A 21,720-nucleotide genomic window follows, 5' to 3' on the forward strand; every position below is an offset into this window, starting at 1 on the left:
GGAAAGGAGAGTGACAGCCTTTATTTAGAAAAGTCGCCGACATGGACACCGTTGAGAAAAAACACAGGAAGGAGTAAAAGTAAAACTAAAGTACCAGGAAGGCCTTCAGTAAAATGTAGAACCAATCACTTCCTTGAGGAGAAAGAACTTTGGCTTGTTTTTGATGAAACGCATTACTTTGCCCCTGGTGGCGGGGCGAGGCCTCTGCATCCTGGGCTGGGGATGGGGGGAGGATAGCACCTTTGCTCTGGGGTTTTTGGGACACAGGGTCGAGGAGTCGCGGTTTCTGCTGGTCGGGGGTGAGTGACAGGAGCCTCGGGAGGAGGTGTCGGCTCACCAGGGCTCAGGCTCATCAGCGCGTGCGAGCTCCCTGGGAGACCTGACTTTAGGTGTGAGTGTTTCGTGAAGGATGCTGTAGGATCCGTGGCGCGGAAGTCAAGCTACGAGGGAGTGGGGGAGGGGAGGCGGTGACAGCTGACCCCAGGAAGGAAAGAGAAACCAGGCTTACGGGTTCTGACTCGGGATTAGGGGAGCCTGACAGGCAGCGCAAGGCAGGGCGGTTCAGGTGCAGGTTCAGGTGGGCGGCGGGAGGGGGCCGGCAGAGCCCAGGGTCAGGGGCGGCAACACCCCGCTCAGAGGGGCCGGCAAAACACAGAGCACTGAAATCATGGCCTTTCAAGCTTTTCCTTAAAAAAAACCTAGCTAGTCGGGTGGGTCAGGAACCTTCGGGTCCCCTTCTCACTTTCCGTCTCAGTGGCAGTGGCCCGGCTGCTAGCCCAACGCCACCTTCCTGGACACCGTCTGGTAGAAGACGCCACGCAGCAGTGCCTGGTAGCTGGGCACGCGGAACAGGTGGCGCTCACCGAAGGCCACGTCGTACTCGGCCGCCTTGCCGGTGACCAGGACGCGCACGTGGGGCTCGTTCACCTGGGGGCCCACCACCACCATGAAGATCTCGATGCCTGCCCGCTGGGCCTCCTGCACAGCCTTCTCGATGGTGGCCGCCGTGGCGCCCTGCGAGTTGCCGTCGGAGAAGAGCAGCAGCCTCTTCTTGGCGGCGCCGGACGAGGCCTCGCGGTAGAAGCGGGTCACGTAGCCCAGGGCGTCGGTGACGTCGGTGGCATCATTGAAGAAGTCCATGGCGTCCAGGGCGCTGGCCAGCACGGTGTAGTTCTGCAGGAACTGCAGCGCCGCGCGCTCCGGCCGCTGCTGCCCGGTGCCGCTGTACTGCACCACCGCCACGCGCACCTCCTGGCCCGGGTCCATCTGGCCCGCCGTCAGGAAGCGCTCAGCCAGCCGCTTGGCGAAGCGCTTGGAGGTGTCGAAGTTGTGGCTGCCCACGCTGGCCGAGCCGTCCAGCAGGATGGTGATGTCGGTCGGGGAGGAGAAGGTGACTGGGGGCAAGGGCGGCCGTGAGCACACACCGAGGCCCTGGAGAGCCTGGCCCCACCCGCCCTGTGGCCTCCGGACCCTCCTCACCTGGTGCCCCACCCCGAGAGCCCCTCCCCCTCCCCCGGTACTCACTTGGGCAGGTATAATCTGGACATTTCTTGTCTGTAAAAGAGAAAACCCCACAGCATGGACCCAGCGATCTCAGAGACCGCTGTTCCACCTGTAACTCCCCAACAAGAGGACACCTGGCATCTCCATGGAAGCACAGCTGACGCTCCTGGACAGCTGGCCCCCCTACACCCACCAGGAGGGGTGTCCTTTATTCAAGAGGAGGCCTTTGAGGGATGGAACGGTCCCCCAGGCACCAGCCCAGTGAGGCACCCCCCCTTCCCAGAATGGGGAAACCAAGGCTCAGAGAGGAGGAAGGGTGGTCTGCAGCTCAGACCCCGGGCCATGCTGTCCCTGGATGAGGCTGAGTACGTGCCCACCGGGAGGGCTAGGGCCCCGAGTCTGACCCTGCAGCTCTCTCTGGCTGCCGACCAGCTGTCTGCACCATGGACTCAGCTCTGACCCTGGGCCAGGCCCGGATAGACATGGCAAGCATGTTCTTAGGTGGGCACCTCTGAGGGCCTCAGGCTCCAAGGCCAAGCACGGCTCGCACCTGGGGGTGCACCGAGCCTCAGACCCCAGTGCACACGTGTGCTCATGGCTCCAGGACAATGGGCGGGAGAGGTGGTGCAGCCCACACTCTGGGGGGCACGAGGGAGCCAGGCCACGGCCTCCTCGGGGAAGAGCGGGAAGCGGCTGGGGGGCCGCAGGCCTGATGCTGGCTGTGGGTGTGTGGCTCCCGTGGCCGGAGGTCACCGTGAGAGCAGAGCAGGACCACGTCTGGGCCGAGGGGGCCCTGCCCGCGCCCACCTATGCAGATCTGGGCGGTGACGTTCTTCAGGAAGCCGTCGTCCAGCAGCTCCGCGTAATTCTCCTTGACCAGTGAGATGCCCGGCCGCCCCTGGGGCACCAGGCCTTGGCAGGAGATGACGTTGAGCTGGTCGGAGCCCGCGGATAAGCCGAACACATCCTTGATGCCCACGGAGACCACCTGGGGGGAGGGGCAGTGTTGGCGTGGCCCCCCGGTGGGGACAGTCCCCCGAGCCCCAGGGCGCAAGGGTGGCAGCACAGACATGGAGGCCGCCCCACCTGGATGTCAGGGCCGCAGAGCACGCTGAGGGGGATGGTGTCCCTTTGGGTGTCTGAGCGGCCGTCCGTGATGACCAGGGCGACGCGGTTGTTCTGGGTGGGTGGCAACAGCCGGCTCCGGGTGTACTGCAGAGCCTCGCCTGTGAAGGTGCCTCCGCCCATCCACCGCAGCTTCTTGATGGCTCTGTGGGGCAACGGCGCCGCCCTCAGTGGGGGTCAGGGGGCCAGGGGGCTGGGGGCAGGGCACAGGTCAGGGGGCCGGGGCAGGGCTGGGGGGCCGCTGGGGACCGTGTGTGGCCGGCTCCGAGCAGCGCACTCACTCCTTGAGGTCCTGGGCGTTTCTGATGTTGGGGTCCCTCAGGTCCACGTGCTCCTGCATCTGGTTGTGGCTGTACTGCACCACGCCCGCGTGCGACTGCCCAGGCTCAAACTGCACAGGGACAGAAGCCGCGGTCGGGAGCGGCCCCCACCAGGGGCCCCCGAGGCACCCATGCCCCTCCTGGGCCACCCTTCCACCCACCACCTGTCCCAGGCTGGACCAGCTCCTGGGCCCCCGGGCCCCCGGGGTGACCCTCACGCTCTGGTGGGCTGGGGGCTTTGGCTTTCGAGAAACAAAGCATCTGTCCCATGGCCCCCAGCACCCGGCCCTTCCACTCTGGTGTCAGGACAGACCCCTCCTGGGAAGCGCCATCCTCGAGCGAGGCCAGGGTGGGCACCTCACCTTGACCAGCTCGTCCCTGCTCAGCCGGTCGATGACCTTGACGATGAAGTCCTTGGAGATCTCGAAGTTCTGCAGGCCGATGCTCTCAGAGCTGTCCAGCACGAAGAGGATGTCGATGGGGCCGCACTTGCACTCTGTGGGCGGGGGCGGGCTCAGCCTCGGGGCCCCTCCCAGGACCCCTTCCAGAGCAGGGCAGCCCCAAGGGGCAGGGCCTCGAGGACCCGGGGGCACTGGGGAGAACTCCCATCCCCCCGTGCCTGCTTGTGTGAGTGACCGGGGAGAGGACGAGGTGGGCCAGCACCCCAGGGCTGTGGGAGTGTGGGCGAGGGGCTCCACCACCCACGGGGTCAGTCCACTCAAAAGCTAAAAACACCAGGGGAAGAGTAACACTCACCACAGCAAGCTGGGAAGAGGAGAAAGAGGAAATTACATGGTCGTTTAGACTAAACCCTCCAGCCAGCCCTCCCCGGTCCGTCAGGACTTTCTTGTGGGTGGGCACACGCCTGCCCCCCTGCCTGCCTCACCCCGGCCAGCACTGTGGCAGGACATTCCTTCTAATTAGGACAGTTACTCGAAGGTGGAGATACTCACAGCACATTTTCATGATGATGTCCAAAATCTCGCATTCCTGGGGAGGGGGTGAGACACTCCCATGAGACAGAACAGGCCCTTCTGTGACCCCTCCAGGGCTGCCCCAGGCTCTGGGGGTGAGGCCAGCCTTCCAGGTCCCCATCCCCTGGGACCACAGCTGGGACCACAGAGGGGCTGGGCTGGGCAGGGTGTCTCCCTTCCCATGGTGTGCCCTGCTCTGCCTGTGAGGCCCCTGCCTGCAGGGCATGAGCACCTGATGTGGTCCCTGACATGTGGCCACGCGTCCCCCCCCGTGGCCATCACATGTTCCTGTGGGGGCAAATACGTGTCTCCCCGTGGCCATAAGATGTCCACCCTGTGGCCATAATGTGCCCCCCCCGGCTTCATATGTTCCCCTGTGGCCACCACGTGTCCCCCCAGTGGCTATCGCGTGCTCCCCCATGGCCATCATGTGCCCCTATGGCGATCACATGTCTCCTGCGGCCATCACACCCCCACGGCCACCATGTGCCCCCCTGTGGCCATCACGTGTCCCCCCGCCGTCGCCATCACGGCTCCCTGCTGCTGTCACGGCTCCCCACCCTCACAGGATCCTGGGCCAGAGCAGTTGGCCCCCAAGGATGTTCACAGACACCCCACTTACGTCTGGCCCTGGTGGTCCCATGTGTCCTGGTGGTCCCTGTCAGAGAAAGGACAGGAGAGGGTGGACGCTGGGGCCCCGCCCGATTCCTGGGCTGCAGGCCTGACGGGAGCCCTCGGCTGACCCCACCTCCATTTGGGGCCCCCGAACACTAGGGGCAGCTGAGGCTTCTGCACATTAAGGGCTGGGGGACCTGCCACCTCCGTCCGCGGGGCGACAGCTGTCTAATGTGCCCTTTCCCGGTGGTCTGTGGGTGCTCACCGCCCGGGGCAGTGTCCCTGTGGGTCTAATGGCGCCACCTCGAGGGGCAGGGTGCCCAGCCTCACCCAGGCACTACCCTGGGCCCTGCCGTGCCCATCACGCCTCACCTGGAGACCCACCCTCCCCTTCTCTGCCCACCCCTGCCTGCTCAGCCCCCCACCCCGAAACTGCCTGTTCCCCCTCATCCTGCCTGCTGAAGTCCCGCCTCCCGAGCCCTTCCCCAGAGCCTGGCTCCCAGGTTCCCGCCCCCACCCCCCAGCCTCTGGGTGGGGCACCTGCCCGCACCCGCCGACGCACCTGGGGGCCTTCGGGGCCTCGGTAGCCCTTTGCTCCTTTGGCGCCTCGGGGAGAAATGTCGTTGTTCTGGAAGGACAGCACGGTGTTGCAGGCACCGCCACGCGTGGCCGGAGCCCCTGGACGGCCGCGAGCCTGCCCACCGCACCCTCGGCCCCGGACGCCCAGCCGCCCTCGGAGCCACCACAGCCCTTGGGTCCGGGCCCTGCAGGCCGAGGCCGACCCCGGATGTCACAGCGTGCGGCAGGCTCTGCACTCACATCCTCTCCGGGGTCCCCCGCTTCTCCCTCGTCTCCCTTGAGGCCAGGGTAGCCTTTGGTGCCCTGCAGGGGAGCACGTGGTTAGGGGGAGCCGGGCCCAGGGTCTGGGGTGGGTGCTGCGGGCCTGGGCTCCTGGGGAGGGCAGGGCTCTGGGGGGTGCGGTGGAGCCCTCGGCTCCTGAGGGGAGTGTCAGCAGGGGCACCCCACCCGGGGCCAGGCGGGGCTTCCAGAGACGGAGACGCAGGTGGGGGCGCCTTGGCGATAGCTGGGCTGCGGGGGGCAGTGCGTCTGCACGTGTGTGAATGTTTGCACGTGTGTGTGCCTCTGCACTCGTGTGTGTTTGCTCAGGTGTGGGAGCGATGTGCTTGAACGTGCATGTGTGCTCTAGGGGCCGACAGAGCAGACGGGCGTGTACTCACATTTATCCCGGGAGGACCCCTGCTGCCCGGATAGCCCTGCAGGGAAGGCAGGACAGTCACGCCAGGCTCTGACATGGCGGGGGGCCACGAGGGGCAATCCCAGCCACGGAGCCCCTGTGTGCCCGACTGGCCAAAGGGGGTGTTGGGGGGCACTCACAGGGAAGCCGGGGAAGCCCTCGGTGCCGTTTCCGGGGGGGCCGTCTTCACCCTGGGAGAGCAGATCACGTCCAGTCACTGTGGGACTCGCCCAGGCCGGCCACTTCTGGACTCTGGGGTCCCAGGCAGCCCCCCTACCAGGGCTGTGCCCTGTGCCCTGCGTCACTCACCCTTTCGCCCATCAGCCCAGGGTCTCCGGGGGGTCCTGGAGGCCCCGAGGCTCCTCCGGGGCCCTAAGGAGGAGAAAATGAAGTGGACACCAGGCAGTGAGCCACACAGGCTCAGAGGCACAAGGCCTCTTGGAGGAAAGAGGGACAATTAAATAAAATAACACGTCTTCACGCAGCACAGAAACAACTAAAAGAAGGGTTTTTAAACCGGTGACCCTGGGGGGCCGTGTAACCTTCGGGCCTTAGAGGCCACACCTGCCCAGTGGTCCACCCAGGGAGTGACCCGAGGAGGAAGTGACCAGAACAGGGACAGAAACCCACGGGGTCACTGCAGGAAATTCAAACCCGAGAGCCCATCCGGTGGGGGTGGAGGAACCAGCAGATAGAGCTACAGGCGTGGCCAACGGGAGCACGCCAACAACGTGTTGAAAAACCGTTAAGGTTTGAGCTCATGATGAGAAAACCAACAAAAAAACCTTACCAAGTCAAATTTATAAGGCATAATATGCAAAGAAAGAAAAAACACATTTGGAAAGAAATAAGCCAAACTGTTCATGTTGTTTATCTCTGGGTGGGTGTTTTAGATTTCTTTTTGTAGTTTTCTTCATTTTCTAAATGTCCTAAGAGTCACATATACTGTGAGGTGAAATGAAACAGTTTTAACAGGTAAGGAGCCTGGGGGGATCTCCTAAGGAAGCGCTGGGTACGGGATGGGGTCTGGGTCCAGGGCTGGCCCCTCCTAGGATGGGGGGCGGGGAGGGCTCCTCACCTCAGTCCCTGGGGGCCCCTCGTCGCCACGGTATCCTTTCGGTCCAATGGGGCCAGCCTCACCCTGCAGAGAGAGGACACAGTCATCAGTCCCCCTCTGCCCCAGAGCAGCCCCTCAGGCCCCAGACCCCGCGCTTGCTGGCTGCTCCATCCCCGTTCCTCTCTGGAGGTGACCCCTGCATTCCCAGGTCCAGGCTCTCAGTCCCCTGAGCACTGTGCAGACGCCCCCAGCCAGGCCCCAGCGAGGAGGGCAAGCGTGTGTCACTCAGGGGGCTGCTGGCCTGCCTGCCCCCCTGGGCCCCACCAACAGGACCCTGGACTCAGAGGCCCGTCCCCTGGGCCCCGTCATGAGGCGGCACTTCTCGTGAGTTCTCTGCTGGCTGCCCTCCCGTCACAAATGTGCACGACGCCCGTTATCCGGCCAGGAGGCTGCTGCAGCGCTGCCGCCCCACACCGGGCAGGGGTCCGGCCGTGGCCACGGCTCGGGAGCTGGCGCGGTTGTGAGCCTCGGCCAGCGCCAGCATCACACTGGCCACGGGGCCACGGAGGCTCAGGGGGTCAGCCTGGGGCCCCGAGACCTGCCTCGGGGCAAGAGAAGCGGCACGTCCTGGTCCCCGGTAGTACCTCCTGGGAAACTGGGACTCAAGGACCTGCCTAAGACACGGAAAGACCAAACTCGGGCGGAGCTCCTGTGGGCAGCCGGCACCCTCGCGGGTGGAAGGGGGCGCCCACCGCAGTGGGACGTGGGATGGGCAAGGCCTGACGGCTGGGCCCGCCACGGGACGACGGGACCCTGTCCTCTGTTTCTCCACTGCCTTTTCCTGGGATTTGGGAAAACACATTTCCCAGAACTCCCTGCATGGACCCTGGGGTCGGAGCCAGCCTCCTGCTGGGCCTGGAGTCGGTTGTGGTCCGTGGTGGGGTCGGGAGGGCGGGGCACAGAAGCCAGAGCCTGGAGGCCTGGAAGTCGAATGTCCAGGTGACCAAGCGCCTCCTTGGCCGGGAGCCACGGGTCGGGAGGGGGCCGTCTCCGGTCGCTCACAGGCTGGGGGGACACAGGGCCCCCTCCCAAAGGGGGCAGCCACCCCCAGCAGCGCCCGGGGTCCCCACCGCCTGGGGTGGGGCCTCCCTCTCTCCCCACACTCTTGGTCGTTTCCTTTTCTTTGCAGTGACTATTATGACTGAAAACTAGTGCTGCTGGGATGCTCCCACGAACCCCAGCGTCGGTTCCTGCTTTTAGAGTTTCGTGCCTTTAGAGTCTTGAATGACTTCCTGAAGGTGCCACAGGAAAGACCTGGGTCATCCGGGCAGCTTGTCCCGGCAGCACCGGCCAGGAGCAGTTACTGCTCCTTGGTTCCTGTCCAGGAAAGTCAGGGGCCCAGGCAGGGGCCCAGGAAGCCGCCCAGGCAGCAGGCCCAGCCCGGCCTGAGGCCACATGAGTTACAGTCATGGGAACTGGGTGGGAATAGAAAGAGGAGGGGTGACCAGACCAGAAAGAGGTGCACGTGGGTGAGGGGGTTTCAACACGACGGAAGTGCATTTCAATCAGCGGGAAAGACTGCAGTCACGTGCGCTGTGACAACAGGCTGGCCGTTCCCCGAAAAAGCCAAGCAGGCCAAGCTCACCCCTCTTCCAGCCCCACAGTCTATACTCCAGACAAATCAAAGACGTAAGGAAAAAATACACCAAAAGGGGTGAGCGCATTTGTAAATCTTTGTAAACGAGCAGAACATCCTCAACCACAAGGTACCATAGACAAGGTCAGGACGCAGATGACAACTGACAAAATGTCTGCACCATGGATGGAGCCCCACGCCATCAACGTGGGAAACACAGATACCGGTGGGAGATGAACAGCTGCCTCAACAGCCCAGCAGAGACCGCGCTTGGCCCGTAAACCCACGAACAGTCAGAGCAAGAGGGGAGAAAAAGCTCACATCAGGAGTCTGATCATAGCTCATCTTGGCAAAGGTGTGGGAGCCATCCTATTTTACACTCTCGGGGGAGTGTGAGTGGGGGCCAGATAGAGAAGTAGGTAGGATTATTTGGCAAATATCAACTCACACATACACCACTGGGGCTAAGAAAGTTTGCTAAGAACTTACATTCTGGACATAGCCTTGGAAGTTCTTCAGGATGGATGGATGGATGAATGGCTGGGTGGGTAGATGGATGGATGGACGGATGGATACACACATCCAGATATGTGATAGATGAATAGACAGATGACAGATGGGTGGATGGACAGATAGATGCATGCATGTACATAGATGATGGATGGATGGATGGACAGATGGACAGATGAGCTGACTGAACGGCAGATGGATGTTGATATTTATTACAGTATTTTTCTTTATTTTTGGACATGCCATGCAGCTTGCGGGGTCTTATTTCCCCTACCAGGGATTGAACCTGGACCACAGCAGTGAAAGCCTGGCATCCTAACCACTAGGCCACCAGGGGACTCCCTACAGTATTTTTCTGTAAAGCAAAATACTGCAGACAATCTCGTTACAGTCAACGGGGACGAGGAGGGGCAGGAAGTAGACCCTTCCGAGGGCGCCGAGGAAGACCCGCCGCATCGCAGGTCAAGCGGCAGAGCCGGCCGATGCCCAGCCCGGCAGCACCCCGAATCGCAGGGGCCCTCAGGGGCTCGTGGACCCTGGGGCAGCCCTCACCCCACGGGAAGCGGCCGGCGGGGTCGAGGGCCTTGTGGGACCTACCTCTGCAGCCAGGCGTCCTCACCACGCATATAGGTCAGCTTGCTACGTCCTCACTATGTGTGGTCTGTCTCCCCACTGGATGGCCAGCACCCCCATAACAAGGGCGGCACCAGGCTGTGTGTCCCCCCTTCCTGTGCTACCCCAGGGCCGGCTGGAGCTCGAGCAGGCCCTGCTGACCTCTGCCAGGATGCACTGGCCACCAGCGGTGTCCCTCTGGCTGAGGCCTGCCCAGTGTGGACTGCATCCCAAACTGCCTCGCCTCTGCGTGCATCCTGTCCCCACCCTCCACTCGTGGACACTTGTGGCTGGCCCCGGGCCGGGGTCCGGAGAAGATGGGCTGAGAGCAGCGGTGGGCGTCATGCTCCCTGGGGAGGGTCCTCTCACCGGTGCCCCGCCCCCAGCCGCTCACAGCCTCCTGCCTGTCCCCCGCCCCCTCCTTCCACCCAGCCCGCTGCTTTCTCAGGTCTCCACTGTCCTCCTCATCCCCAGCATGGCCTCTAGAAGGTCACATCCAGGAATTCTAGAACCTTCTGTGCACCAACACTCCCAAATCAGTTTCCAGCCAGATCTCACCTCTGGGCTCCAAACACTGAGAGAGGCTCACACACCCTGTCTCCAATGTGGGATGTCTCTGTCTGGGCTCAGTCCCCCGTGACCCCGCTCCACCAGGCCAGGGGGTCCCCAGGGTCCCCCGACTCCAGCACGCCCCTGCTGCTGCCCGCCCTGCCCCCGCATGCCCCAGCCCGGCCTCCAAGCCCACTGCACTCCCCCAGCACCAGCTGAGCCAGGGTACCCCTCCTCACTCTGAGGGCAGAGCTGGGGGCAGCATGGGGCTCTGTGCACTCAGGGCTGCATCCTGGCAGGCGCCCACCCTGAGACAGGGCTCCCCTGGGAGCACTGGGCCCAGCTCACCAATCTGCACCAGCCACCCTGGCCCCCCACCCGACCCCAGACATCCCAAGGTCTCCAGGCTATGCCACTGCAGGAAGCACCCCAGGTCAGAGGAGAAAAGAGACCTCCCCCTAAATCTGTGAGCTGATCCAAACTGGCAGCAGCTCCCCCCGACCCCCGGCAGCCGGGCTTCCTACCGGGTCTCCGGGGACGCCAACGGGGCCTTCTCGTCCCTGGTCACCTTGGGGTCCAGCTTCGCCCTGGAGAGGAAAAGCCACTGAGGTGGAGATGGAAGAGGGCAGCTGCCCCGGGTGGCCACCAGGCGAGGCCAGGGCCCGGCAGCTCCCCCACAGCCAGGAAGGGCCGCTGTCTGCTGTGGGCCGGCCTCGGCCTTCCTTTTCACGCTTGTCCACGTGTTTCCCACAACGTGGCCACGTGCCTGGCCATCAGGTGACTTGTGCTTTCAAGGGGCCACGACAAGGGGCCAGCAGCCCCCCCGAGGCCGGGAGGCATCTCATCGTCCACCTGGCCTCGGGGCCCAGAGCTGTGTGGGGCTGACCATACCTCCCCTCCCGTTTGTCCAGGGCACCTCCTGGAGGCACAGCCTGGCCTTCAGTCCTGTTTCCTGACCTGAAGCACTGGGCTCGGAAAGGGGGTCAAAGCTCCATCGTCCCTGCTTTGCTGTCCTTCCCCACCCCTGCCTGGGGCGGGGCGTGGGGTTCTGGGGGGCCCGGGTCAGAAAGACAAACCTCTCTCCCCCGACCCTGGCCTTGGCTAAACTCATTCTCCCCATCGGGACGCCTTGGACACGCAGCTGGAGGAAAAGCATTTGCCCCTACGTCCGAGTGTCACCCCAGGGGGAGAGCACAGCCTGGAGAGGTGTCCCGTGCTTGCGGACGGGGAGCGGCGTCGCCGCAGCTGAGGCTTGTGCTCAGCGTCCTTGCCTCCTAACCCCGGAGCCACAGGGTGAGGCCCGCTCTCCCCTCCAGCTGGGCAGAGTCTGACTCGGTGCCCATGCTCTGGGTCCCGCCAGCCTTTCCCGCTTAACCGCGTGGCACAGGAAGCCCAGCGTGGCCCCTGATGGTAAAGCTGCTGGGCCTTGGAGGTGAGCTGAGCAGCAGCCACTGAGCCGTTTCCAACATTCCTGCTCTTGAAGATTTAAAGGGAAACTGTCCCCGGAAGAATGCAGGCTGCGTCTGCAAAACGTTTACGGAGCCCTGGGGGCGGGAGGGGCTCGCTGAGTCGGCTGCTAAATAAAGGCCAAGCTAAAGAATAATCGCAGCTCGGGGAAACCCTGTGGAGCCAGACACAGGGCCAGCCGGAGTGAAGGTGGTAGCCACGCTGCAGAGAACGTGCTTACACGGCGGCGTGTCTGGTGGCTGCTCCCTGGTCATCCGTCGTGAGTGGAGAAGCCGCACCCAGCTCACCTTGCCTCCCAGGCCCTGGAGGTGACCCGGGGCCATGCAGCTTGGAGGTCTGGGCGGGGCCCGGGGGCAGGAGCTGCGGCATTTCCCACACAAGAAGTGTGTGTCGGGAGGTATATTTGGGAAACAGGCGGCGAGGGCGTGGGTCGCCCACATCTAGGGGCCAGAGGGCCTTGGTGGCGTGTCCTGTGATTCTGATGGCCTGACCCTGGCCTGGCCCCGGTCTCTGCCCCCAGGGGATGGGGTCCCAGCTTTAGGAACAGTGACTTACCGGGTCTCCTCTCGGGCCCCGCGCACCTGCAGTCCCCCGTGGTCCTCTCTCCCCAGGGCCGCCCTGTGTGGAGGCAGCGGAGGGCGGTGAGGCTACAGCCCTGACGGTGCAGGCTTGGGGCTCGGGGCCTGGGCACGGGGCCTGGTGCCCCAGCAGATGCCAGGACTGGCCGTCCCTCCATCTCACACCCCGTCCTTCAGAGACTGGGGTCCCACTGGCTCCAGCATGCTCTCCGGGGTCTGTCCACCTGAGACCACAGGGCTGGCCACACCGTCCACGTCTGCCACTAAGTGGTGAGGCCCAGGGCACCTCCACTCACCCTCTCTCCGGGGGGTCCGTCTGGTCCCGCGTTTCCCTGGAATTAAGAGGAATGAACACGAGTGTTGGTTTGCGTCGGGAACTCTGCTTGAGGCTCGGGCATCAGGAGGAGGAGGGCTCCTACCTCGTCGCCGGCTTCTCCCTTCTCTCCCAGGGGACCAGGCTCTCCGGGCTCACCCTGGGGACAACAGTGCAGACTGTTTGTCCTTGACCCTGAGGGCCCTCCCAGGGCCGGGGCCCACCCTGCTGTATGGGGGGGCTGCGTGCATGCTCACCTCGTCTCCGGGGGGCCCCGTGTTCCCTGGCCTCCCAGGTTCCCCATCTGCTCCAGGCTCACCCTGGAAAGATCCAAGGGTCAGCCTTCAGGAGGCCATGCCCAGCCGTCCTGGGGGCCAGTGACCCCACGCTGGCCCTGCTCACCCAGGCTTCAGGCCGCCGTCCCTGACTGACTGTAGGAGCCTCAGACGCAGAGGACCCTCCCCAGACACCCACATCGCTGCACAAAACCCGCCTCCTGGGTTCAAATGCCGCCCACCACAGGGGCCAGCCCGGCTCTCATGAGTGGAGGCCCACTGTTGCCAGGCTGGGGACCTCGGCCCACACTCCAGGACATGTGCGTTGCTAGGACGCATCTGGGGCAGAGTTCGTGTTACTGCTCCAACTTTCCCAGCACTTCCTGTTGCTGAAAAAAATACCAGCAACAGATTTGAATTAGACTCAAAACGTGAAGTCCTCATGCCTCACTGCTCCGCCCACTGCAGCATCAGCATCACCCTGTTTATTCTTGAGTTTAGATTTCCCGTGAGCAGATCGATTCTGGGCTGACCCACAGGCTGCGGGCTACGTGGACGTTCCTGAGGTGACCAGAGAGGCCGAAGATGGACGAGCAGGGGTGGGTGGTGTGTTGGGGACAGGACGTGTCCGAGGCTGAGTGACCAGCACTCCCCGGGGCAGAGGGTCCCACTCCCAGCCCTGACGGCCCCAGGAAGGGCAGTGGCGAGGCCTCATCCCCCATGGGCGGTGGTGCCTGGCCCCCAGACTAGGGGTGAGAACCTGCTTCCAGGAGGAATTTCTGCTCAATGCTCGGTGGGTCGTAAAGCCCCAGCCTGGCCCGCCGCGGGCTCGAGTCACTGACCTTCTCTCCTTTCAGTCCGAAGGCACCTGCGTCGCCCTTGGGCCCAAGGGGTCCTTGGAGGCCCTGGGGAGAGGACGCAGAGTCAGACCACATTCTGAAACCGCAGCCACTGGGCTGCACACACGTGAGTGACAAGCCAGAAGGGCAGGTCTGCACGTGGTATGGCCCGTGTGACTTCTTAGTGTGTCAGCAGGAGGGCTGAGGCAGCTTTCACTCTTGAGGACAGTCTTAAAATGTCGGTGAGAGAAAGCGACTTACATCGAATCCGGGCGAGCCCTTGCAGCCTGGCAGGCCAGGGTACCCCGTCTCCCCCTGCAAGGAGGAAGGCAGGTTTGGTGGTCAAGCCTTTCAGCTCTGGCTCACCCACCCCCTTCCCAAGAAAGCCCCACCCGGCAGAAGGAGCTCTGAGCTTGGCCAGGTGGCTTGGGGTCCACTGGGTCCTGGGGCTTGGCAGGAAACGTCTCCTGCCTTTCATGCTGCCTCAGAGTTGCCCAGGGGTGGCCACACCTGAGACCCCTACCCACCCACCTTCCCTGGGGTGGCCAGCCTTGCCCACCATCCCTTCCTGAAACACGGGCCCCGCTTCCAGCCCTCCCCCAGCGGAGGGTGACCTTCATGCCGTCCACGCCGTCCACGCCACGCTTCCCCTTCTCGCCCTGCAAAGTGCAAAAACCAAAGAAGGTCAGACCAAGGTCAGACCGCACCCCACAGGGAAGTGTCCCCACCGGCCGTGCCCCTCCGGCCACACTCACCTTGTAGCCCTTGGGTCCCCTGGAGCCCTGAGGAGACAGGAAGGAAGGGTGAGGGGCTTGGTCTCCTCATCGTGGGGCGAGGTCCCCAGGGAGGGCGCCTCCCCACCACCCAGCTCATCGCAGCCCAGCCACGCCGGGAACAGGCAGCATCGTCCCTGTCCAGAGTAGGGGGCCACTCTGTGCCCCGAGGGACACCCCCCAAAGTCTCATGTCACTCACCTTCTCCCCTCGGCTCCCTTTTTCTCCCTAGACAGCAAACAGAGGAGGGAAAGGGGCTGTGAGGGGCGCCCCAGGCCCGATGCCGAGGCCCCAGGAAAGGCTGTGGTAGAGGAGGGGGAGACGCACCTTCATGCCCTGGTAGCCGACGGGTCCGAGGTCCCCAGGCCTTCCCTGCAACAGAGGAAGGGGTGCGTTAGACACCCCTGGGGTCAGGGGCAGCCCCCATCCAACCCGCTTACTCTCCACCCTACTCAGGCCCGGTCAGCTGGAGAGACCTGGCTGGCTGACCACTGACCTGTGTCTGAGAAGCGCCCTGCTATGAAGGCCTCACCGCCCCCCTCCTGGGGACTCTCAGCGGAGCTCCAGGAAGGCGGAGGTCCAGAGCGCCCCCGGGGCCACGGGGAGAGGGGAAACTGGCCGTGGCTGAGCAGAGGCCCTGGGACTTTGCTGGCTGCCCCCTGCCCCTGTCTTTTGAGAGCAGGTGGGCCTGTGGGGGCACCTGAGGGGCATGGGGAGTCTTCCTGGGCAGGGGGTGCTGGAAGGATGGCTATGCCGTGTGCGCCCTGGTCCTCGCCACCCACGGGGGCCGTGTCCTCTGAGGGTCAGGCCACATGGCGATGGTGCTCAGAAACCAGCCATCCTTCTGGAAGTTTCCCCAGCCTGGTTCCCTGGCCTCTGGCTTCTCAGCGCCCCCATCCCCCTTGGTCAGGGGCTCAGCACTCACGGGGTCTCCAGCGTCTCCTTTCTCTCCCGGGAGCCCTGGCTTCCCTCTTTCTCCCTGGAATACAGAGCAGATCAAGGTTAGAGGACAAATTTCATTTATTTCTAAAAAGCTGGTGAGAAGGACCCTCTACTTGCTAACAAAAGAGGTCTAAAAAGCTATTCCATCTGGTCCCTAGTGTTAACGTGGTTTTTCAGGCACCTTTCTCGTGGCCCATCCTGGGATCTGCGCGGTCAGGTCCACAGTCCCCTCCCACACACCCCACTGGGCCCAGGGGCTGCCCCGGCGCCGGCTGGAGTGACCCCTGAATCTTTTCTCTCCGCCTGTTCTTGCTGCTGTGCTGGGCTCCCAGGGGCGGGCGGGGTGGGTGGGGTGCAGAAGCCCCCCAGGGGAGGTAGCCATGTGGCTCCACGGCCACCGCACCTGACACTTTCTAGGAAAAGCCAGAAATCTGGACTTTCACGAGCAAGCTCCCTGGTTGTGAACACTGGGAACTAATGTTGTTCTCCAAAACCTCCGCACAAAGCAGTCCTGGCCTTGGGCCCATGTTTGCCCATCCCACGGGGGGCCCACCTCCAGGAGCGAAGCCACAGGGGTGGTCACTCCAGAAAGGCCGCTCCCTCCCCCATGGGGAAGAGGCCGGAGCGGCGGGCCCCACCCCACAGCAGCCCGTGGCCGCCGCATCGGCATGGGGTCACAGCGCCTGGACTCTCTCCCGCGGCTGGGGCACCTGCTCAGCACAACAGGCAGGCGGTGAGCGCTCAGGACGGCTGCTTGGGGTCCAGCGCATCCCTAACGCCTGGGTGCCAGGCTGCAGGGACATTTCTCCCAGGCTTCCCCCCAACCCCAAGGAGGAAAGCACGGACAGGACGCGGCCACTCACCTCATACCCGGGGTCGCCCCGCAGCCCGGGAGGTCCTCTGGCGGGCTGCAAGACACAAGAGAACGGTGAGCGCGAGGCGGCAGAGTCGGGGTGGCCCGGGGCAGGGTGGGGGGCCCACTCACCTGGCACTCGAAGGAGCAGCACTGCGGAGGAAGGGACAGGGGACACGTCAGAGAGCCCAGGCACAGCCGCACCGGCCGCCCGTGCTCAGCCTGCTGGTGGAGAAACGGGCGCCGGGGATGCTATGGTGCGGGGCGGGGGGTAGGGGGGCCTTACCACTTGCTCCACGTTATTTTTCTGAAAAGTGAAAGAGAAAAGTCAAATTAATCTTCATTCCCAGGCACAGGAGCTCCTGCATCTTGGTCACGGCGGGGAGGGCGGGGCGGCGCTCACGATCATGTCCGTGACGGTGTCGATGGTCTGGCTGATGACTTCCTCCGCGTCACGGCTCTGCCCCCAGTCGGCCGCCGTGAAGTTGCGCCGGTACGTGTGGTCCGTGGCGATGATGCTCAGACGTGGCTCCTGGCGTGGATACGACCAGAGCAAGGGCGAACGTTGGTGACAGTGGGAGCGCCGGGCCCCTCCCCACCTCTGCTCCCCTGGAGCCCCCCGTCCCTCAGGCTGTGCCTGTACCCGCGCCCCCCACCCCGCCTAACGTAGGCCCGGCAGGGATCCTACCAGGTGGTCGGGCGTGATGGCCACAGAGAAGACTCTGATGCCCAGGTGCTTGGCCTCATTCACAGCGTCTTCCAGGCCCCCGCAGGGCTCCTTGTAGCCCTCCAGGGGGTGCCCGTCAGTCACCACGATCAGATACTTGTTCTCCTTCAGGTGGGAGCCCCTGCAGGAGGTGGGAGAGGTGAGGCCACCCAGCCTGGCCCCCTCAGGCCAGCACTGACCCTGACAGCTCAGGGCCCCATTGGAACCGCAGAGCTGAGATCCCTAGACTGGAGGTAAGGGGCGGGGGCTAGAAACCCTGGAGGGAGACCCAGACCCAAGGCAGTGTTTCCTGTTTCTCTGTGTTGATCCGGCCATAAGTGGGATTATAGGAAAGGACATTAAAACAGAAAATAAAGTTCTGTGGGATCACATTTCAGGTCCCCTCTGCCTTCAGTAGTTGAGACGACAGTGGGCCACTGGAAGGAAGGACAGGGGGGTGGAGAGCGACCTTGGCAGCACAGGGCAGGCTGGGCGGCGGTCGGCAGCACGACCCCCTTGGCCACTGGGACTGGTCCTGGGGACCTTGGGCACCAGAGCCTGGCCTGCCAGTGGGCAGCCCTGGAGTTTGGCCGACCAGGCTGCGATCAGGGAGGTGCAGCAGCCTCTGAGGGCCACGGGGCCGCAGACGGGAGCTGGGTGGGCACGGGCGCTCACCCCACGAGCAGCTCCTCCAGCCCCTTCTTGATGGCACAGTCCGTGTAGGTGCCTTTGCCGAAGTACTTGACCGCGTCCACGCTGCTCTTGAGCACGTCACGGCCGCTGGGCATGCGCGTGAGCCCGCGGATGATCTCTACCTCGTCGCTGTAGTGCAGCGCGCCCGCGTTCCACACCAGGTTGCGGTCACAGCGGTAGTACCTGCGGGCCCCGCGGAGGTAAGCGGCCCTCCCCAGACCCAGGCCTGCTCCCCTACTGTGTCCATCCGAAGGCAGGATGGCCACCACGTCACAGGTGGACAGACGGCCGGTTCCGTCTCGCCCCAAGAGGGAGGAGCCTGCGGGCCCCGGCCTGGGCTTCCCGAGCGGCCCTAAGACCCTGGGTCCCGGCGCCAGGGGCCACACAGGGCAGGGGTGGCCAGCTAGTGACCACCATGTCCCCGGCTCTCCAGGGCCTCAGACGAGGAGCTGTGTGCCAAGACCCTGCTCTAGGGCCACAGGGTGGGGGGCAGACCCTCCATGGACAGCAGTGGGGCCGCTGACGGTGGGCAGGGGAGGGACACTGGTGGGGACCCCTGGATCTGAGTGGCCTCCTCTCTCTGCCCTGGGCACCTCAGTCGATGGTCTCCGGGGGTGGCCAGGCCCCCAGCCCATCAGCAGACGGGTGACGGAGGCCCCTGTGGAGAACCAACGCCGACAGCGGGAAGAACCCCCCAGTTCACAGGCGGGAGAACTGAGGCGCAGGGCTAGAGCCCCCTGGAGCGGGACAATCGGCTGCAGGGCTGCCGTGGCGCCCCCTCCCCGAGGCACATCCGCACCGGGGCCCTCCCTGGGCCTCATAAACCCGGGCATTTCGGGAGGCCTGGGGCTTCAGTCCCACAGTCCCTGCACTGGTCAGACCTGTCCTCTGTCCCTGCGGCCCCTTCTGGTGGGTGGGAGGCTTGGCGCCTACGTCAGCTGCTCAGTGGGTGAGTGGGTCAGCAGGGACAGGGTGGGAGGAGGGGTGGGGCCTGTGCAGGTGAGGGAGGGGGAGGAGCCTGGTCTGAGCTGAGCCCCACCCCCACCCCCACCCCCCGGGGCCCTGACCCGCCCCTCTGCAGGCGTGTCCTGTGCTCGGCCACACCCACTGCCTGGGGCTCCCCCGTGAGTGAGTGGATGCACGGATGGATGGAGCGTGATGCCCCCAAACTCAGGACTGGGCTGGTGGCCCTTCCGACCAGGACACTGGACACGGGGGACACTGGGACCTCGGGTCCGGGGTGTGGGCTCTGACCGTCCCCTTGGGCAGTGGTCGGTGCCCAGGTGGCTGGCGGGGAGCACCCCCTCCAGACACGGGGCGGACCCACAGGGCCTCGGTCAGCTCCCCACGCCCGCTCAGTTGTAGAGGTGGGGAGCTGTTTCCTCCTCGGGGTTTGGGGCCCAGAGCCCAGGCAGCAGCACTGCCCCCTCCGCCCTCCCGGCCGACCGGCCTGCTCCATCTCAAACTCAGCTTTTTCCTGGCCCATCTGAACCACTCAGACTCGGGGAGGGGACTCGAGTGGCCCGGCCGACACCACCCTTCTCAGATGCGGACTCAGCCGAGCAGGTTGAGGCTCAGCTCTGCCTGCCGGGCCACGGCAGGGGCGACACCAGGCCGGCCGTCCCCAAGAGGACAGAGGTCCTACCTGTCCTTCAGGTTGTCGATGAAGCGCTTGGTGAAGGCCTTGACTTTGTCCACCAGAGCCCCGTAGGGCTTCAGCCTCAAGGCCACACTCTCAGAGGTGTCCAGCACGAAGAACAGGTCCACGGGGCAGTCTGGGCCGGGAACGGGAGGAGGGGGCCTGCAGTTCACGCCCTGTGCCCACCTTCCCCAGGTGAGTCCTCCACCAGCCGCCTCCCGGCCAGCGCCCCTGCAGCACCTCAGACGCCCACCCTCCTGGAAGGGCGGCGAGTCCACCCTTCACCACAGCAGAGGCCGTTTTCTTACCGCGTTTCCAAGTTGAATTTAAAACTACCAGGGGCATGACCTTCAGAAGAGGGGGGTGGGGACAGGTGACCGTGTTTCTTGACAGACCACCAGCAAGGAATCAAACGGAGCTGAGAGGGGGCAGCACCGGCCGAGGACAGGCGCTCAGGGAGCTTGCGGGCTGAGCCCCGGGTGAGGCTCAGCCTCCTCCTGTCGGGGTCCTTCGCCAGCCTCGCGCGGCATCTGACCGCTCGGGCAGCAAGGGAGGGGGCTGGGGTCCCACTGGGGCATCACAGCTGATACGTCTGGTCCAGGCCGGCCTCGCCCGGCAGCCGAGGCCAGAGTCCCAGACGCGGCAAGTCCACTCACCTTGGAAGGCGATGGCCCTCGAGGCTGCCACATCGTCCTGCGCGGTGGCCCAGCAGGCCTGCAGCAGCAGGGCGAGCAGAACACGGGGCAGACTCATGTCACCGGCCTGCGGGTCACCATGGAGCAGGGGCAGGGGGCAGGGTGCAGGCGACGGTGGCCAGAGAGAGAGAGAGAGAGCTGTCTCTGCTCTCCTTCGGCCAGTTTCAGCCCAGGAGGGAGGGAGGGTGGAGGGAGGAGCGGGGGGGAGGGGCTGGGGCGGGGGCCCAGCGGCCGGGGAGGGCGGGGTCTCTCCCAGCCCCGGGCGAGTCACTCACGCTCCCCTCCCAGAGCTGGAGCCCGAGAGGCTCTGAACCCCGGACGCCACTAGCGAAAGGATTTACCTCCCTGGTTTGCGGGAACTTTTTTATTTGCTTACAGTTCTCCTACTAAGTCAGCCTGAAGAAGTCTGAAAAGGATGCGAGCCCTGAGACGAATTTCCCTGAGGCGTTTTGTTTCCAACCTTCATGTGGGATTGATTGGCCTGTTTGCCTGTCCACTCGCTCACCAATTTCTACAAATCACGGTGCTGTTTGTGTAAACATTTCAAATCCATTGATCTGACTTCTGAGGCTTCGTAGAAATATCTCTTCACAGTTTAGTCAAGTACATATTGACGAAAGATGATTTCGTTTTTTTGCTCTGGAAAAACACAGAACAGTAACTATACGTGCATTTGTTTCATATAAATACATATATAGATAGAGAAACAGAGACACAGAAAGAGGAGGGTGAGACCCTGCTTCTGAGGACAGGTGTGAAGAGCCCCGACCCCGGGGCCTTGCAGGGGTGGGCTCCGGATGTGGCCAGGCCCACCCCTGCCCCAGAGAACATTCTAGAAGATCTTTCCCAGAGCTGGAGCTGTTACCACTTGTCTAACATCAGCCAAATTGTTTTATAGTTTAAAGGCATGCTGAAGTCATATAACCACAGTAAAGGAGTTTTGAGAAACCCTTCGGGAATTATACCTCTCAGTGATAGCTGTGGGATTTCTTCCAGTGTTTTCCCCGTACGTTCGTTCGGAATCTTCTGTGAGCTAACCGTGGGGGTAGTTTTACTTGCCACTGGTCTCACCCAGGCCATGCTGTGGGCGCTTCTCTCTGTGCTTCGGGGTTGGGTGCGGGGCACCCAGCTTCCGGGTCAGACAAGGGGGCTCGGCCCCTCTTGCAAGGCTGTTACCTGCTCACGTGGTCTCTCCAGGTCTGAGCTGTTTTACCTGCAAAGGCGGCAGCACTGATGTTCTCGCAGGTTTTGGAGATGAAATCAGAATTTGTTGTGTGAAACCCTGAGCCGTGACTCCCCACAGCAGGGGCCCAGCTGCCGAGCGGTTCTGGACTCACCCTGTCTGTGAAATGGGGAGAAACAGGGACAGTTGTGCTCGGGCCTCTGGCTGATTGTGGGACAGGAGGGTCCATTTGCAGATACCGCTGGGCAGTGAGGATGCGGGTGTGAGGGGCGCACAGGGACACCCACACTTCCCAGCCGGCAGCGCTGGGCGAGGTGGTCCCGAGGGGTGGGCCGGCCTCAGCATAGTCAACATCCCCACAGCCCCCAGGCCCAGGCCAGGCCTCAGACCCACCCCTGCAGGGCTCCCGGGAGCCGGGCAGACAGCACAGCTGCCCTACGGGGCCGTCGGCCAGGGTGCAAGGGAGGAAGTTCGGGTGCCTGGCTCTGCAGCACCCCCTCTGCTTGTCGAGAAGAGACAGGATGGGCAGCCAGGGGCCCCTTTCTCTTCCTCTCCCTCCCACCGTGGGCCTTGCTGGCCCCTCCCCGGGGGCGAGGGTGTCACTCATC

At 63.8% G+C, this 21,720-nt stretch overlaps 1 protein-coding gene across 1 annotated transcript; it reads right to left on the reverse strand.

Annotated features, from left to right (window-relative positions):
- Positions 1 to 6: 6 nt before the first annotated feature.
- COL6A1 (collagen type VI alpha 1 chain) lies at positions 7 to 20,112 on the reverse strand. Its single transcript, XM_081235224.1, has 35 exons — positions 19,891 to 20,112; positions 19,241 to 19,370; positions 17,578 to 17,778; positions 16,885 to 17,044; positions 16,600 to 16,728; positions 16,483 to 16,503; positions 16,329 to 16,349; positions 16,207 to 16,251; positions 15,327 to 15,380; positions 14,729 to 14,773; positions 14,603 to 14,629; positions 14,384 to 14,410; positions 14,243 to 14,287; positions 13,890 to 13,943; positions 13,632 to 13,694; positions 12,772 to 12,834; positions 12,621 to 12,674; positions 12,498 to 12,533; positions 12,179 to 12,241; positions 10,681 to 10,743; positions 6,871 to 6,933; positions 6,102 to 6,164; positions 5,933 to 5,983; positions 5,776 to 5,811; positions 5,357 to 5,419; positions 5,100 to 5,165; positions 4,545 to 4,580; positions 3,902 to 3,938; positions 3,705 to 3,713; positions 3,311 to 3,444; positions 2,910 to 3,019; positions 2,590 to 2,773; positions 2,311 to 2,491; positions 1,525 to 1,554; positions 7 to 1,394 (listed from the first exon to the last, which is right to left on the reverse strand). Exons 1-35 carry the CDS (start codon positions 19,985 to 19,987, stop codon positions 772 to 774), a joined length of 3,084 nt encoding a protein of 1,027 aa, XP_081091350.1. The 5' UTR covers positions 19,988 to 20,112; the 3' UTR covers positions 7 to 771.
- Between the last annotated feature and the right edge of the window lie 1,608 nt (positions 20,113 to 21,720).

This window comes from Mesoplodon bidens (assembly GCF_964165515.1).
Source record: "Mesoplodon bidens genome assembly, chromosome: 5".
Taxonomy (NCBI): domain Eukaryota; kingdom Metazoa; phylum Chordata; class Mammalia; order Artiodactyla; family Ziphiidae; genus Mesoplodon; species Mesoplodon bidens.

Excerpts from the sequence above, each read along its gene's own strand:
- COL6A1 (XM_081235224.1), bottom strand. The coding sequence starts at position 19,987 with ATGAGTCTGCCCCGTGTTCTGCTCGCCCTGCTGCTGCAGGCCTGCTGG. Across the intron at positions 14,411-14,602 it reads AAGGGAGCCGAGGGGAGAAG|GGCTCCAGGGGACCCAAGGG; the intron begins GTGAGTGACATG and ends CTGTCTCCTCAG. Across the intron at positions 5,166-5,356 it reads CGGGGGACCCCGGAGAGGAT|AACAACGACATTTCTCCCCG; the intron begins GTGAGTGCAGAG and ends CTGTCCTTCCAG.